General features: G+C 61.5%; 1 protein-coding gene across 14 annotated transcripts in view; it reads right to left on the bottom strand.

The window, feature by feature from the left end:
- Positions 1 to 17,971, bottom strand: part of MACF1 (microtubule actin crosslinking factor 1) — a 138,511-nt gene that overhangs the window by 118,634 nt on the left and 1,906 nt on the right. Inside the window, exon 1 of one of the 14 annotated variants that reach the window (XM_038161081.1) lies at positions 13,262 to 13,499. The exons of 12 other annotated variants lie outside the window; for them this stretch is intronic. In XM_038161081.1, the coding sequence (XP_038017009.1) occupies positions 13,262 to 13,355 (94 nt within the window). In that variant the 5' untranslated portion in view covers positions 13,356 to 13,499. Of the gene's footprint in view, positions 1 to 2,477; positions 2,666 to 13,261; positions 13,500 to 17,971 lie in introns of those variants that run through there. One more of the 14 variants, XM_038161084.1, reaches the window with a different exon arrangement.

Below are 17,971 nucleotides of genomic sequence, written 5' to 3'. Positions count from 1 at the left end.
AGATGCCAGGTTTGAGCCGGCTACCAAGCGAACAACAAAACTCCTCAGAAAGCGAAACCAGCCGGCCTCGTGCTCGCTGGTAAAATTAACCCAGCAATAAATTTGTAACCTAATGGGTTTCCTCAGCCAAGCCCAAAGGATCTGGTCATCTCGGGGCCGTGACCGACGCTGCCCCGGGAAACTCAAGATGGAAACTGTGTGGAAAGTCTGGGTGACCCCACACCCGCCGGGGCAGGGTCCCCCCCTGGACGGAGCAGCATCCTTTGTGCCCAGCACGGAGACAGGGATCTGGCAGGGCCCCCCAGCCCCATCCCAGCTGGGCGGGCTGGGGGCACTGGGATGCTCTCCAAGCCCCTTGGAGGGCTGACAGGGATGGATGCTGGCACGGAGCCGGGGGTCAGGGGCCTGGACTTACACACACGAGCATTTACATATGAAACGCTCCCAGCTCCAATATCCGCTGCTGCCTCCACCTCCCCGGGGAGATGAATAGAGATGAGGGGGGGGAGAAGGGAAAAGAAACCTCTCCAGCAATAAAACCTTGTTTTCCTCCAGCTCTGGCCAGCCCTGTAGCTCAAGGGCAGGCTGGGCTGGCTGTTCTCAGCGCCGGGAGCACACTCAGATCCATGGCAGTGCCAAACAGTGACAGCAGGATGCACGGCACAGCATCCCCACGCCAGTGAGCACCACAGAGCCAAACATTCCCTGTGGGCACCCCTTTTGTGCTTAGATGCACTGGGAAGCCCCTCAGCAGCGTGAAAGGGCTCAAACTGTGCTGGTTCAAGCAGCATTTGGCCTCCTCCAAGCACAGAATCCCAGACTGGTTTGGTTGGAAGGGACCTTAAAGGCCATTTCAGCCCCACGGGCAGGAACACCTTCCAGCAGGCCAGGTTGGACACTTCCAGCCTCCACCCCACTGAACTAAAACCACAAAGGGCTGTGGTAAACACAGCTGGTGACAGACAAAGTCGTCATCACCAGGTCTAGAGGCAGCAAAACACACCAAAAGCCACGGACTGGGCTCCTCGGGGACGTGCCACCCGCGCTTCCACGTCCTTGTTCCGGGCTCGCGGGAACGCAAAGTGCCACGAGCTCTGGGATGTGGGAGCCAGCACAGGAGCCAAGGCTCCCAGCAGGGCTCTGGGCAGCACCTGGAGAGGGGAAGGCTGCCAGCTCAGCTCCTGCAAGCAGTCACCTTGTAAACACGATTAATAATGTCATCCTGGCTCCCCGCACCCCGCTCTCGCGGGCACGACGGGAATTCGCCGAGCTGCAGCTGGAGACGGGGCTGGGAGGCTCCGTGGGAGAGCTTCAGCAGCAGCCCCAAAGCACAGAGAGGGGCTCAGTGGCACCCAAACCCCGCATCCAAACCCAGCAGCCATCCCTGCTCCTGCTGCCAAGAGGCTGGAGACGGAGGGGACAGAGCCACCACCCCCGGCACTCCCAGCCGGCACACTCGGGGCTCCTCTTACATTGATTCCCAGTGCCAGCTGCAGCGAGGCTCAGGAAAAATTTATGATGGACACCACGGCAGCATAAGAAAGTGAATTATATTCCTCCCAGACTCGATAACTCAGGGCAGCTGTCAGCACAGAGCTGCGGGATTAACCCTTCGCGGCGGCGGCACGGGAGGGTGGGGACACTGCCAGCCCGCTGGTGACAACTCCCTTGGCTCCCTGCTAAATTAAACATGGAATTGATTCACCTTTGTTATACAATGGGATCAGCTGGTAAAGCCCAGCCGAGGCCTTGCTGTAAAAAGGGGCAAGTCAATGACAGCATTGTTGGATGACAGGCGATGGCATTCCAGGTGCCTTCTGTCTTCCTCTCCTCTCCTGCTCGCAGCACGACGAGGCTGGCTGGGAATTCCAGAGGAAAAAGCTCCTCTGATGGCAGGGAGGATAAAAAAAATAGAGAAAGAAAAGGGAGAAAAAGCATTCTCAGGGCACCAGGTAAGCCGAGCTGCTCTCCCACAGCCCCGGCTCGCTGCTTGTGACCGTGGGACAAGGGCTGCGTGCCTCCAGCCACCTGCCAGGGGCCAGCCCAGCACGATCGGGTGTCCCAGCTGGCTCTCCAGGGACAGCCTGAGAGGCAGGAGAGGGCAGAGCACCGGCAAAGAGCTTTAGAAAGAAGGGAAGTGGGAAAACAGCAATCTGCACCCGCAGCCACGCGGTGCAAACACCCTCAGCAGGGCAGGATCGGCCCCCAGCCCCTGGGAACAGCAGGAATTTGAGCTCAATGCCTTTCCCAGTTGTTCTTTGCCAAGCAGCTTCCCCGGGCTGCCTGAGCTGCTGCCCCAGAGCTCCTTTGTGCCCAGCTCCAAAGCCACGAGGAGGACAAAGGAGGGAAGTGGAGGGAGCCCGGGGAGCACCACCCCTGCCTCCCTCCCTCCCTCCCCAGCAGCTCCTCCATCGATGATCGATGACAGATGGTGGCACCCATCTGCTCAGCCTCTCCCTGCCACGGCTCACAAATACCTCTCAGGGTGCCCAGTCCATCCAGGAACTTCTTGTACTTCTCCAAGTTCATCTTCCAGCTCCCCGCTCAGCTGGGTGGCATCGGGGCACCCACCAGCCCCGGCCACTGTCCCCAGCTCAGCATTCCTGCTGGACTCCTCTCAGTCGCCCTTTGACCACTGGCAGTGTTTCCTTATTTGATGAAAGCCTCCCAGGGCTGAGGCCACCCCCCCTTTTTGCAAATGAGCCCAGCAACTGCCCTGCACCACCAGGGCCCCCCGGCATCCCCTTCCCACCCCTCCACGCCGGAGCTTTCAGAGATTGGATGTCCTGAGGATATTTCCAGCAAGGAGAGTGTTCGAGGGAATTGGGAGGGGAAGGGAAAAAAAAAAACCAATGGGGTTTAAGGCAAGGAAAATGCAGGCAGGGAGAGATGGGTTCCCATCCTTGTGGGAAAAGCCACCCTGGTGACCGACCCCAGGCTGACAGTCTGGGAGAAGCCATCAGAAAAATTCCTTAAAATGTTGGAAAATGGAGAACGAAAAAAACCAATGGGATCCAGGATGAGGAAAACACAGGCAGTGGGTAAATGGGCTCCCATCCTTGTGGGAAAAGCCACCCTGGTGACTGACACCAGGCCGACAGCCTGGGAGAAGCCATCAGAAAAATCCCTTAAAATGTTGGAAAATGGGGAAGGAAAAAAAACCAATGGGGTTTAAGGCAAGGAAAATGCAGGCAGGGAGAGGTGGGTTCCCATCCTTGTGGGAAAAGCCACCCTGGTGACTGACCCCAGGCCGACAGTCTGGGAGAAGCCATCAGAAAAATGCCTTAAAATGTTGGAAAATGGGCCAGGTGAGAGCCAGGAGCAGATGGGGAGCAGATCCCTCCTGGCTCTGCCCCCCGACACTCGCCACATGTTCACCTCGCCCTGGCTGCAAGGGGCTTACGAAGCTGAAAAGGAGATTTACTGGTTTTAAAGGAATTTTTGGCAGCAGGAACCAGCCCAGAGAGATCCAAGGGGATCCAAGTGCCTGAGCTGCTCGTTGCTGCCCTTCAGCAGGACGGCTGTCCACCAGGCACAGACCAGGACTTCTGTTAAATCAAATAATAGAGACAATAATGACAGTGATAATTATGGTAATATAATCATCATCAGTAGTGTTGAAACGTGCTGTCATGGAGGTAGATCCTGCTCTCCCCATTCCCTGTCTGGAAAGGTCCCAGCAGATTGAGCAAGACCCACCACACGGTGCAGGATCATCCTGCCTGGCTCCCACACAGCATTTGAGCTTTGCCAGAGGAAGGGGAGAGAAACAGAGCAAGGATGTGCTGCAGGAGCCAAACCTCCCCCCAAAAACCAGGGGGGAAGCTCCCTGAAACTCAGGGTAGCAAGGAGATTCCCCTCGCCCCCTTGAATCCCTGGCTCCTTGTGTTGAGATGCATCCCCAGAGCAACCCACATCCCACAGCAAATTATCCACCAAAACATGAATAAAAACAAAACACTCATGGAAGCAACCCTGTGTCCACCTCCTCCCCAGCTCCAGGACAGACAGACACCTCTCCAGGGACAGACACACACCGGGGGTATCACTTTGCGTGGTGAGCAGAGCAAACCCAGCAGGCCAGTTGCTGCTCGTGCCCCTGACAGCTGGGAACCAGGGAGCCAAAAATCCCTCTGGGAGCTCCCAGTCGGAAAGGAGAGCAGTGCTGAGGTGCCCCCTCCACCCTCTGGTGACCCCAGCACCCTGTGCACCCCTGGGGACAGAGGTGACATCCTCAGCTCCCAGCCAGGAGCTGCTCCAGGAGCTCACCCAGCCACCAGGGAGTGGCCACGTGGAGAGCCTGGATTTAGGAGCTGGTGCCCTCTGCATCCCTGGCACCACAGGGCCATCCCCAGCCATCCCCCCACCACGCCAGCAGCAGAATAAAAGTTGTTGGGAGAAGCCAAGTTGTCACCACTAAAAATAGCACAATGGAATTTTCCTCTAAAGGAAGAAAAAAAATAACAAGGGAAAGAAAAAAAATCCTGATCCTTGCTGACAAAGGGGCTGGGAGAAGGAAGGGTGGGAACGGCTCCATGGAGGGGACACGAGGGGACATCAGCTCCTTCCTCTCCAACGCCCCCAAACAGGCACAGAGAGCTGAGCTCATCATGGGGGCACAGAGATCCCACCTTATTTTTTTATTTTTCTCCTTCCTGGCGAAGGGGAGAGACCAGACCCCTCCAGGATGGCCACGGGCAAGCAGGCAGCTGCTCCAAAATGCCAGCAGCAGGATGGAGATGGGGGGAACTCACCCCAGAACCCACTGAGCTCCCCCAAACCCTGCCCTGACGGGGAGAAGGACGCTCCCCTCCTCCAGCCCCGAGGGGGTTAATGGGAAGCGGCTCTGACGCCACCAGATCCCATCCCCAAGCATCCCAGCTCCTCTCCCCTCTGCCGGGAACGCCAGGAATTCCTGGAGGAGGGAGCATCGCTCCAGCTGGCTCCACCAGCAGCGCCCTGAGACTCGGGCTGGGGGGAGTCAGGGGAGCCCCCCGGTCCCGAAAGATCCAGGAATCCCAGATCTGCCAGCACGGCAACTGCCCCCGCAGCAGGAACGAGAGGCATCCCAAACAGCCGGCCGGGATGGAATATCCCCCAGGCAGCAGCGTCTGGAGGCGCCTGCACTGAAACCTCCCTGTGCCACCCCTGGCTGTCCCCAGGGCTGTCCCCACAGGGTCACCCCGGAGCTGGGGGGATCCTGGACACCCAGGAGTGGCGATGGGGCTGTTGAAGCCATGCCAAGGATGTTGCCAGAGCCAGGGAACGGATCCTGGACACGTCCCGGGTGCAGGGTGGATTTATTTAGGGACAGCCTCAAGGCTCGCCCTGGTGACCCCCCAGCGGGGTCACAGGGACGGCCAGGGCCACAGCAGCTGTCCCCAACATCACTGAACACTCCTGAAGCACCGGCGTGGGGCATGGGGGCACTAATTAATGCTCATTAGCTGGGACCACCAGGCTGGGAATCCATCCCCACCCTACCCTGCACGGAAAGGAGTCGCTCCCACAGAATTTACCAGGAGCAAAAGTGCCCAAGGTCAGCTGGAATCTCCCAGCCAAGGCAGCCCTTGTATACAGTTTCCTGCAGGGGAAAATAAGCTGCTGGCAAAAGCATTTCTGTAGGGCCACAACGGACCCAAATAACGATTAATAAAGATCAAGATGAGTCCCAGCCTGATAGGACACAAAAATCCCACTGGGATCAAGGCACAGCTCCGTGGCCGTGCAGGAGTGGGGTGGATGGCTGGGGGGAGCAAGGGCAGAGCAAGAGATCTGGAGAATGAGCTGGTTTCAATCCCAGCCATGCCAGGATTACACCCCCGACCTGGGCAGGGGTCCCAGCAGAGCTCGAGGAAGGGGAAAAGGCTCCCAGCAGAGCTCAAGGTGGGCAAAACAGAAGCTGGGAGAGAACGCAGCCCACGCAGGTGCTGCAGAGTGCAAAACACAGCACTCATCACCTGTGGGAGGCTGGAAAAGCTTCTCCAGCATCATTAAAAAAAACCACTCATCTGAGCAGAGGAGGGCAGGCAGGGCACGCTGGGACCCAGCGGAGGGAAACGGGGCTCAACAGGAAATGAAAATGGAAATGCAGCCTTGTCACGCACAGGAAAACAACGAAATAAACACAATTGTGGCCTCCCAGCGCCCGGAGCGCGCTGGCTCAGAGCACTGATAAACAGCGGGTGACAAAGGGACACTCCAGGCACGGGCTCTGCAGCCAGACCTGTCCCACCTCTGCCGGGGGCTCTGGGGGGCACAGGGAGCCGCAGCCCGCCCTGCCGGGACCAGCATCCTGCTTCTCACCCGGAATCTCCCAAACAATCTCCCCCCTCCCGCTTCCCCCACTCTTCCAGGAATCCCCGGGCTTATCTGAGCCAGGAGCAGGACACACAGATCACATCCCAGGACTCATTTCACCCTGTCCACGGCCAAACACACACCAAACCTGATCACCCAGCTTCCTGCCTCACCAGAAACCCTGTCCACAGCCAAACACACACCAAACCTGATCACCCAGCCTCCCGTCCCACCACACACCCTGTCCATGGCCAAACACACACCAAACCTGATCACCCAGCCTCCCGTCCCACCACACATCCCCATGGCCAAACACACACCAAACCTGATCACCCAGCCTCCTGCCTCACCAGAAACCCTGTCCACAGGCAAACACACACCAAATCTGATCACCCAGCCTCCCATCCCACCACACACCCTGTCCACGGCCAAACACACACCAAATCTGATCACCCAGCCTCCTGCCCCACCACACACCCTGTCCATGGCCAAACACACACCAAACCTGATCACCCAGCCTCCCGTCCCACCACACACTCCGTCCATGGCCAAACACACACCAAACCTGATCACCCAGCCTCCCGTCCTACCAGAAACCCTGTCCATAGCCAAACACACACCAAACCTGATCACCCAGCCTCCCGTCCCACCACACACTCTGTCCATAGCCAAACACACACCAAACCTGATCACCCAGCCTCCCGTCCCACCACACACTCTGTCCCCAAACACACACCAAACCTGATCACCCAGCCTCCCGTCCTACCAGAAACCCTGTCCATGGCCAAACACACACCAAACCTGATCACCCAGCCTCCCGTCCCACCACACATCCCCATAGCCAAATACACACCAAATCTGACCTCCCAGCCTCCTGCCCCACCGCACATCCCCGTGGGAAGCTGAGGCTGGAGGATCCCCCTCCCCGGCCCCCCAGCCGGGTGAAATCCATCCAGACACACAAAACCCCAGGACAAGAGCTTGGAAGTGAAGCTTCCCAGCTCATTAACACAATCATCCTCCGTGCAGGGAATTTCCTTGGCAGTTTCCCTCTCCGAGCTGGAGGCTGTTTGGACCCCCCCAGACCCCCCCCAGCTGAGAGGTTAAATCTGGAGTTTTCCTGGAAGAAAGAGAGTCTGGAAGGAAAGGACAGCATCCAGCAGGGATGAGGGGTGTGCTGGGGAGATCAGCTCCCTGCCTCCACCCCTGCTCCCCCAGCACCTCCCAGCACCGGCTCTGCTGGTTCCCACCCCACCCGCAGCCTCCGCGGGATGGGATGGGATGGGATGGGATGGGATGGGATGGGATGGGATGGGATGGGATGGGATGGGATGGGACGGGATGGGACGGGATGGAAGGTGTGAGCAATCAGGGCTGCAGAGAGGAGCCGGTTTGCTGCTCCTGCCCATGGACCTGGGAGGGCTCACGGCACCGGTGACAGCCCCAGCAATCCGCTGTGTCCCCGCTCCCGGCCCCATCCCGGGTGTGCCGGCACCGCTGCACCGCCTCTCCCCAGGGCAGCGATTGCCTCACCTGCCTGGAACACTCGGCTGGCCCTCACCTGTCGGCTGACCTGCCTGGAAACACTCGGCGGCCATCGCTGAGATCCGGCCACCAGCACGGAGCTTCCAAGGCAGCGACGCCCCGGGCACAGCAGAGCCACGCAGAGGATTGGGAAGGGCTGGATTATTGGGGCTCAGGGAGTGGGGTGTAGGAATGTGCCCCCTATGGACAGAGGGACAGAACCTTCCTCTGTCCCCCAAAAAGGAAAGAGCCCAGAACTTTCTCCCGGTGATCAGGTAGAAAAGTCACTGAGAGGACCTTGGGGGCTTCACCTCAAGTTTGGGGACAGCTAATTGGCCATAAGCCAAAAGGTCCAAAAATCACTGAGAGGACCTTGGGGGCTTCACCTCAAGTTTGGGGACAGCTAATCGGCCATAAGCCAAAAGATCCCGCCTGGGCCATTGAGTAGAAAAGCACAGAACAAAGAAACCAAATCGCTTTTGTGAGGTGCCTTTACCAGGAGCACAAGCTTGTGGCACCTGGATCGCTTTGAGTTTGTTATTTTGCCTTTATTGAACCTTTTTTGCTCCTGACGCTGTCACATCAGCCTCCTGCTCCTTTCATGCCTCCCGATGAAAGCTGAGCTATTCTGGGGTGTAGCGTTGAGGGGTTGAGAGCTCATCAGATCAGCTGGAAACCCCCCGGGCAAAACGCTACAGTGGGGTCCCTTCCAGGGCTTCCCAGCTGCTCCGAGCATCCTCCTGCCACCCCACGGCTGTGCCGGCCCTCCCGCTGCAGCCGGCAGAGAAACACTGCCCCGTGCAGGAGCCAGCCACATGGTCCAGGCAGCCCCTGTGTGCAGGAGGATGGAGCTGCATCCCGACATCCCAGCTCCCTTCACGCCCAGCCCCAGCCCCAGCTCCAGCACAGCCTCTCCCTGCAGGAAGACAGGAGAAACTGGAACCTGCAGCACCCTGCTGCTCCCACAGCCCGGGTTCATCCATTTCAGACCCATGAAAAAGGCACTTATCGCCCGGGCACTCAAACAATGGTGTTAAGGCACTTGAAATTTAAATAAAACCTCTTGTTTTACTTCCCTCTGGGAGGTTCCTTGCCACTGGCATCAGCCTCGGTATGTCCAGAGCAGTCTAAACTTAGCTGACACAGGCGAGAGCAGCCTGGAGAGGAGGTTGGCTCAGACCCAGCAGACGGAGGTCAAAGACTCCGGTCTCGCCCTGGAGCATGAGCCGGGAAGGAAAAGGCTCCACGGGAAGGCAGAGCCGAGCAGAGCAGACAGAAAACAGCCCCGGCCTTTCCAAAGGCTGCTGAGAGGAGATCAAAGCCTTCCTGTGCAGCCCCGGTCACGTCCCGGTGCCAGCGAGGTACCAGCAGGTGAGGCCACCTCGCAGCCACCCCCTGTCCTCCCAGGGGATCTTCTCACCCACGTGGCAAGGAGGAGAAGCAGCCAAGAGCGGCAGGAGCTGCGAGAGCAGGGCTGAGCCACGGTTCTGGGTCATCAGAAGGGCACCAGGACAACGCCAGCCGCGGCCTCCGCTGGTCCCGGGGATGCCGCCGGGATGGGGGGAGGCACTCAGTGCCCCTCTGCCAGGCAATCCCAGCCCGGGAGGCACTGCTGGGCCTTGGCATGGGGATGGCTCCACTCAGAGAGCCAGCCAGGCCGGGTGGGATGGATCCTGTCACCTGCAACACCACCAGCCCCGTTTCCCCGCTGGCCAAAAGAAACCGAGCACAGCAGCTCCTGCAGCCAGTGCTGGGGCTCCACCTCGGACAGCCAGGGCTGCCCCAGGCTCCTGCCACCTTCCTGACCCCCCTTTTGCCTCTGGTGCCCTCCCCCCACGCCAGAGAAGCCAATGACTCCCACACAAACCCCCCCAAAATCAGGGTTATTCACCCAGTGATGGAAAATCCCTTGGCTCCCAGCCCAGCTTCCCCCCACAGCGGCTCCAGCCGGGGACTCTCCACTCCAAAAGTGGAACTTGGCCAACCCTGCTCCCGAGGGACGAAGAGGAAGAAGAGGGCTTCCTCTCCCCCTGTGAGGAGTCACCACCACGCCAGCAGCCCCAGCAGTGATCTCAGAGGCCACAGAGGCCTCGTGCAGCCCACTCAGCCCAGCCAGGAGCGAGGCTCATCCTCGTGGGATGGAGCTCCCAGCAATCCCTCGCGTCGGGAGGCGGCCGCGCGCCGGGAGAGCTGCTTGGCTCGAGGAACGAGGCACCTCCGAGTCCTCAGACACCTCCGGGTGCATTTGTTGGGGCACAACACCAGCCACAGGTGGGAAAAAAGGAGATTCTTCAGAGATGGGCACGGCCAGGAATGCCACCCACCACCAGGAAGGCTCCAGTCCCGACTGGATTCAATCCCGGTTGATTTGTACAAGGGTCCCCCACCTCTCCTGCCCACCCCAGGGTCTCCTCCAGCCCTTGGGAGGTTGTTCCCTCCCTAACTGAAGGCAGTGTACTCAACCAAGGTGACAAACCACCCTGTGCTGTCCCAGCCCAAACAAGCCAGACCACATGCTGGGCACCACGGAGCAGGCAGAGACAGCACCAGGAGCAGGGAAAAGATTCTGGAGGTGCCACAGCTCCAGGTTTTCTACCCCCCGTCCCAAAAAAAACCCCAGTTAATTATGAGAAAGAAAGGATTTCACCAGGATTGATTGGTTAATGTTTACAGCAGGGGAAGCATGACCTGAGCTTGGCAGAGCTGCCGGCACCCTTGAGCTGCCGGGGGCTGCTCAGCACGGGGCTGGCTCCTGATTCTCCAAGTCAGCACCCCAAAAACACGACGGGAGGCTGCCAGGGGAATGGAGAGTGGCCTCGGCTGCTGGGCCTCGCTCAGGGTGACAGAGTCAGCCCAGACCCCAACAGAAGGCGTCCAGAAAGCTCCACCACCGGCGTCACCCCCAGCGCCGACGCCGCCGCTCCCAGCGGGATCCGCGGCAGCAGGTCCCGGCACGATCCAGGGATGAGGCAAGAGGGACTGGAATCCCCACGGGGAACTGGCCTGCTGGCTTCCAGCTGGGCCACACAGGGGAAGGTGGTGGCACTGGGGACCTCCCAGCTGTGGGGCTCCCTCCGGATGGGACAACCCCGAGGATGCCGGTGGCTGAAGGAAGCGAGAGCAACGAGGCGCTGAGACATCCCCGGAGTCACCACCCCCAAAATGCCCGCTTTGAGCCCCATCCTCTGGCTGAAGGCACCCCCTCGGGAGCAGGGCACAGCAGGTGGGTGCCCCCGCAGCGCTGCTGGAAATGTCCTCCCCCAGGCAGGCCCTGGATCGGGAGCATCCCGGCAGCCCCGGCGCCGCAGCGCTGCGGCACGGCTCCCCGGCACCCCGCTGCCGAGGGTGGGTGTTCTTCGAAAGAAAGAAAGAAAGGAATCACGGGGATCTGCCAGCTGCTTCGCTCCTGCTCACCAGGGAGATTCAGGCCTCACAGCCTCCTCTGGGACCCTTCCCGTGCTGCTGCTCTCCTTCCCTCCAGACCTGTCCCGGCTCGCTCGACAGCAGAGGCCTGGCCGCTCAAATTGGGATTTTTTTAGGGTGTTTAGCGGCGCTGTCTAAGAGAAATGCATTTGCAATCCTGGCTCTGGCAGTGCCAAGTGTCCTCCTTGCCCTCCTTGCTGCCGGTGCCAGGTCCTGGATGCGGCAGGTCCGGGGTGGCCCCCACAGGAACAGCGCAGGTCTCCCCGCTCAGCAGGCACATTTCAGGGAAAACTCTCTGTTTTTGCAGGATTAAGAGGGGGAGGGGATGAGCCAGTGGAAAACTTGTTCTGGACAGGAAAAACCAAACGGTTTGCAGGAGCTGCAGTGGGGAATAACAGGGAAGAGACAACATATCCACCAACTCAAACCCAAACAACCCAAACTGGGGCTCCCGCTCGGCCCTTGCGGCGCTGGTGGGATGCCCCAGGAGGGGTGGGGGGCTGGGAAGGGGTCAAAAGCAAAGAAAAGCTTTCATGGAGTATAAACACTCATTTCCCCTACACCACAAACAAGCTCTGACAACACCCAGCGGGGTATTTCCAGCTTTCTACCATATCCCGGTGCAAAAAGCAAGTATTCCCCAAAAAACTCATTCCCAGGAGAGCCCAACTGCTCGTGGAAGGCACCGACAGCCAGGGCAGGGAGCGGGCAAGGGGAGCCCGGGTGCCAGGGGTGCTCCAGCTGGACCAAGTGCATTACAGGCCCTGGAATTTCCATTTTTTTTCTGGAACAAAGCAAAGCCCACGCAAACAGCAGCTCCTTCCACGCCAGCGTCTCCACGCTGAACCCAAAGGGCGGCAAGCAGCAAACATCAAAGCTGCTTTTATTAATAAAAAAGTTTGTCAAGTACTTGGACGGGCCCAAGTCACGTTCCCAGTGCCTTTCCGAGGCACCCGAGGAGGTTTTATTCCCTGCTCCCTGCGGAGGCTGCACGTCTGGGATGCTGGGGTGGCACCCCCCGAATCAGGGAGCCAGCGAATCCAATATTCCCCTTTTTTTCCGCAGGAAAAAAAAGAAGGAAAAGGAAACAGGCGCTGCGAGCGCCCGCTCCTCTGAGCCCGGCCATCCGCATTTGAAAGAGACTTGGCTGCTAAACTCATAAACCGGAGCACTGGGAGCCCTGTGGGGCTGGAATCTGGGCTCCGGGACAAGCCGAGCGCTGCAGCGGGGAGGAGGAAAAGAAAAATAATAATAACAAGCAGGAGAATGGGAAGGCGCAGACAGCTGCCGGCGACGAGCCCTGACATCAAAACTGCACACTCACTGCCGGTACCGGCACCGGCAGCACCTGGCAGCACCCCATCCTCCTCACAGACACGGTGTGGGGGGCTCTGGGGACACGGAGGGGTCCCCACGGCCCTGGTGGCACCGCGGGTGAGGGCACAGGGATGAGGGATGCCGCGCTGCCCGGGGTGCCCGGCTGGGATGCTGGGCACCCCACGGAGAGAACACGGGGACCCCAAAACTCTGCGAAAGGCACCCAGGAGAGGTGGGGCGCTCACGCAGGGCTGCCGAGCGCCCCCGGCCACCCCACGCTGGCGACAGCAGTGTCGCTCATCCCTCGGGCACCCCACGCACGGATGCTGAGCCCGCGGGCAGCCCACGCAGGAGCCGCGGCACCCGGGAACCCCACGCAGCGCCGGAGCTGCTCCCGCACGGAGCGGAGCCCACGCAGGAACGCGGGACACCCCACGCAGGGGACACCTGGGACGCTCAGACGCCGTCCCCACGCTGGGGACACCCGCACCGGGGCACCCCACGCGGGGACACCGCGCTCCCCGAGGATGCTGCCCCCGAGCATCCAGCCCGCAGCGCGCCGGGGCACCGGGAAAACACCGGGAGAACACCGAGGAAACACCGGGAGAACACCGAGAAAACACCGGGAAGGCTCCGGGACGGCGCCGGTTGAGCCCCGGCGCTGCAGGCCCGGCGGCGGGCCCGGCGGGCGCGGTACCTTTGTATCGCTCCAGCACGTCCTCGTAGGCCTGCACGAACTCCTTCTCCTGGCTGCGGTTGGCCGGGAGCAGCCCCGGCACGTAGCCGGCCATGGCGGCCTTTGTGCCCGGGCAGGGCGCAGCTGCCGGCGGCGCGGCCAGGGCCCGTCTGTGCCGGGGCCGCTTCCGCCGCGCCGCGCCCGGCACCGGCCCGCCCCGGGGAGCCGCCCCGGAGAACCGCCCCTGGCCACCGGGACCCGCCCCGGAGAACCGCCCCCGCCACCGGGACCCGCCCCGGAGAACCGCCCCTGGCCACCGGGACCCGCCCCGGAGAACCGCCCCTGGCCACCGGGACCCGCCCCCGCCACCGGGACCCGCCCATCGCCACCGGGACCCGCCCTGGGAGCCGCCCCTGGCCACCGGGACCCGCCCCCCTCGCCACCGGGACCCGCCCATCGCTACCGGGACCCGTAGGAGCCGCCCCTCGGCACGGGGACCCGTCGCCGACACGGGACACGCCCCGGGACTCGCTCACCGGGGGGACACGCCCTTGGGTCGTGCCCACCGACAGGGACACGCCCCCAGGCCCGCTCATGGCTCCCGGGACCCCGGGACCCCCCCGCACACCGGCCCGGTGACCGCCCGTGGAGTCCGAAATTATCGTGGCCACGCCCATCTGAACAGACTCCGCCCACCTGGCCGTATTTGCTCCGCCCCATTGAGGCCACACCCCTGAATAGGCCCCGCCCCTGGAGCCCGCCCCGAGCCCGCCGCGACCCCTGGCGGCCGCTCGGGGCAGCACCGGGCGGGGACAACGGGGGGTGACATCGGGGGTGACACCAGGGTGACATCGGGGATTATACTGGGGGTGACACAGGGGTGACATCGGGGATTATACTGGGGGTGACACCGGGGTGACACTGGGGTGACATCGGGGATTATACTGGGTGTGACACTGGGGTGACACAGGGGTGACATCGGGGGTGACACAGGGGTAACACTGGGGATGAAACTGGGGGTGATACAGGGGTGACACCGGGGTGACACCAGGGTGACACCAGGGATTATATTGGGGTTGACACAGGGGTGCCACCGGGAGTGACAATGGCTGTGACACCAGGAATGACATCAGGAGGTGACACTGGGAGTGACATTGGGGACAACACAGGAGGGTGACTGACACAGGCAGTGACACCAGAGGGTGACGCAGAGGGGTGACAACGGGGCTGGCACCACGGGTGACACCTTGCACTGCCTGGAGGGGCCGGGGGGAATGGGGACCCCTCAGCATCACCTGGCGAGGGATGGGCAGGAAAAAGGGGACCCTGAGAATCAGCTGGGGGACGTTGGAGGGGATGGAAAGGCCCCCCCAAGGGGAGCAGTGGGACAGAGCCAAACCCCAGCGGGTTTGGGAAATGGGGGTTCAGGGCCAAACCTGCCCGGCACCCCCATACCCACAGAAACCCCACTCAGCCCCCCCAGATCCCCGCTGAGCCGACGGAGCAAAACCTCCCGTGGAAACAGCTCTTACAGGGCACGAGAGTGGCTGTCCCCAGGCCAGGGGACACCCCAGTCCCCCCACACCCCGCTGAGGCCACAGGACACCCCCTCGCCACGACCCCGCCGGCGCCAGCCCCCCTCACTGGGGAAAATCCCAGCCCTTTTTGGGCCGTCTCGAGATGTTGCTTTTTCACCCCGATGCGCCGTTCCCATGGCAACTGGAGGGCCCGGCTGGGTAACCATGGCAACCAGAAAAGCCCCATCCCGCTCAGACAGACACCCTGTGTGTCCCCACCGTCACCCGGGGACCCCCGAGCCCCCTCAGGCTGGAGGGTCCGCGCCCCACATCCCTCCAGGGAATGAAGAGGGACCAGGGGCAGCACCTCCATCTTCCTCCTCCTCCTCCTCTTCCTCCTCCCGCATCCCCCGGCCTGGGGTGGGGTTACACAAATCACCCCCCTCACCCCGGTTTTGGAGGCATCTCCCTTTCAGCTTGGCGCCTTAATTAGGAAAAGTAATTAACGCGGCACACAGCGCGGGTGCCCGGCAGAGCCTGCGCGGGGAGGAGGCTTTCCATCGCGGCGACCTCGTGGCAGGGCCTTTGTGCCCGGCGGTGCCAGGCACGCATCCCCAGCCGAGCGTCCCCCTGGGAACGGCCGGAGAATCCCCCTGGGAACGGCCCCAGGGGCGCAGCTCCCCCGGCTCTGCCCGCGGGGCCGCCCCCGGCACGGAGCCCTGCAGAGGTGCCACATCCCTGTGACCCAAAAACGCGTTCCCAGGGAAAGGGAAATGTGTGCCGGCCAGCTGGCACTCGGCGATTCCTCCTCCAACCTGCCCCGAGCCGGCGGCTTCGCTGCTCCCGAGGCAGCGACAACGAGGGGGTTTGTTCCCGCGGCCCCGGGGATGAAGAGCAGCTCCCTCGCTCAGCCAGCGCCGGCTCTGCCAGCGGCGCGGGTGACGCGCCCGGGTGACAAAGGACTCCCAGGAACCTTTTCAAAGAGCCCTTGGAAAGCCCCAGCGACGCCTCGTCCATCAGCCCTGCCCGCTCACCCCTGGCATCCCGGAGCGCCCCGGCCCCTCCTGGCCCAGCAGCACCCCAGCACGGCCCTGGCAGCGCCAAGCGCCAGCGGGTTTAGGATAAAAGGGCCCTTTTTTCCCCCAAAAGCAGCCACCCCCCCCAACCCTCACCCTCTGCCAAGCGCCTGGAGCGAGACAGAGCAAGGCAGGGCCAAGGGTCACGCTCTGACCCTCCACGTCCTGCTCCCCCCTCCCCTCCCACCGCTGCCTTCCCAGGAGGTGCCAGAAAAGCAGGGAACGGCTCCAGAGCTGCCTGGAGACCCGGGCCAGCGTGTCCCAGCCCCCCACAGGCCCTCCCTGGGCTGTGTCCTCCTTTCCTTGGCTCTGATGGCCAGAAGGGATGCAGAGACTGCTGGGCTCCATGGATAGTGAGGAGGAAGAGCCCCCCATATCTCTGTGTCCCCTCAAAATCAAGATCCCTGCGTCCCCCAAACCCACAAAGGTGCCACTCCTTCTGTGTCATCTCTACAAGGTCCACGGTGGCACAAAGATGGGGCTCCCCAGCCACAAATGATGGCCAGGCTCCATCCCCAGGCCCTGGCGCCCCTTCCTGGGGATCCCAAAAAGCCAAGCCCCCATCGCCCTCCCCTCCCCTCACGGAGAGGTGCCAGGTGCCCCAGGGCACATTCCTCGGGCCACCATCCCTGATCCCAAGCCTGATCCCAGTGGGAAGAGGCACTGGGGCAGACATTCCCACTGAATAATGCAAGGATCTGAATCAATATTTCAGCTCATTTTCAAACTTGGTGACACAAAACTGTCTCCGAACTCTTCTTTTTTTTTTTTTTTTTTTTTTTTTCCCAGCTCAGCACTGTCTCGCTGCACCTCCCGAGTTATTTTTAATGGGCAATCTGCATGAGACTGAATTTTGTGACATCCCCCTGCCTTTCATCACGGGCTGGATCCAGCTGGGTGTCGACAAGCACTCGGCATTCCCGGCAGAAATGGAGCTGGGGAATGGCTGGGCCTTGGCAGAATCCATCCCTGAGGTGTGGGAGGATGGGAATTTTGGGGCAGAGAGGGTCCATGAGAAGCAGTGAACACGGCAGGATCCTGGTACCCATCCATCTCCCAGCTCCAGGAGTTCGGGATTTGGGATTTGGGGTTTGAGATTTGGGGCAGGGCCAGCCGCACCCTGCACATTTGCCTATCCCAGCCCCAGACGGTTCATTCTCAAGAACCATCATTTGAATCAACTGGTTCTTCCAGCCCCGAGATTCCCGGGCTGGCACGGCGGCACGGCCGGATCCCCAGGCTCCCCGTGCCACGGGGCAGGCAGGCAGAGAGAGAGGGAGCAGCGCCCCACAGCCACCCCTGAGCTGGTGGCACCTGTGCCAGCTGTGTCCCTGCTCCCCAGTGCTCCCATCTGTGTCCCCACAGGATGGGGAGCCCATCACTGGGGCTGCTTTGGTCACCGACTGGGGGCTGCCTGGGCAGAGAGGGCACCTCAAGGGTTTGTCACCCTTGTGCCCACTGCCACCAGAGAGATTGAAACACAGCCCCCGGTTTCTCTTGGAGCAACAGCCAGGAACAGCCTGGCCAGGGCTCAGCAGGGGTCCCTCAGCACGGCCCTGATTCCCAAATCCCCGTTTGCTCCGGCAGGAGCAGATCAAAGGCGCCCGGGGAGATGTGGACAGACCGCGGCAGGCGCAGATCAAAGCCCTCCATGGCCGTTCGGCCCCAGTGAAGAACCAAACCCCAGCTCTGGTGCCTGGAGCCACCACCCAGAGCGGATTCCCCCATCGTCCCTCCCCAGCCATGCTGGAGCGGGGTCCCCACGCCCCCAGAGCGGCGCTCGGACCAGGAGCCTTCGGCCCAGGTGGCTCCAGCCCCGCCTTTGTTTCTGTTTCCCAGCCCTGCTCCTTCCCCGGAGCCTTGACCGGGTCAGCAGCGCAGCAGGCACGGGGACACACGGGGCACTGTCCCCTCCACGCGGGGACATCAGCACGTCCCAGTGACCACAGCGGTGGAGCTGCTGATGGGCACCACAAAGGAGCAGCCCCAGCTCCATCAGCCGGGCGGGAATCCCAAAGCTCCCCGGGCAAATTCCTCCCCGGAGTTCAGCCGAGGGCATTGTTCCACCAAGGAGCCATTCAGTCCTTAATTAAGCATTTTAATGTCACCCAACCCGCAGTTGGAGGTGCCCAGTCATC

This window comes from Motacilla alba, chromosome 23 (assembly GCF_015832195.1).
Source record: "Motacilla alba alba isolate MOTALB_02 chromosome 23, Motacilla_alba_V1.0_pri, whole genome shotgun sequence".
Lineage (NCBI taxonomy): Eukaryota > Metazoa > Chordata > Aves > Passeriformes > Motacillidae > Motacilla > Motacilla alba.
Note: the sequence above shows the minus strand (reverse complement) of the source record. Positions and strands in the feature narration are given on the sequence as shown.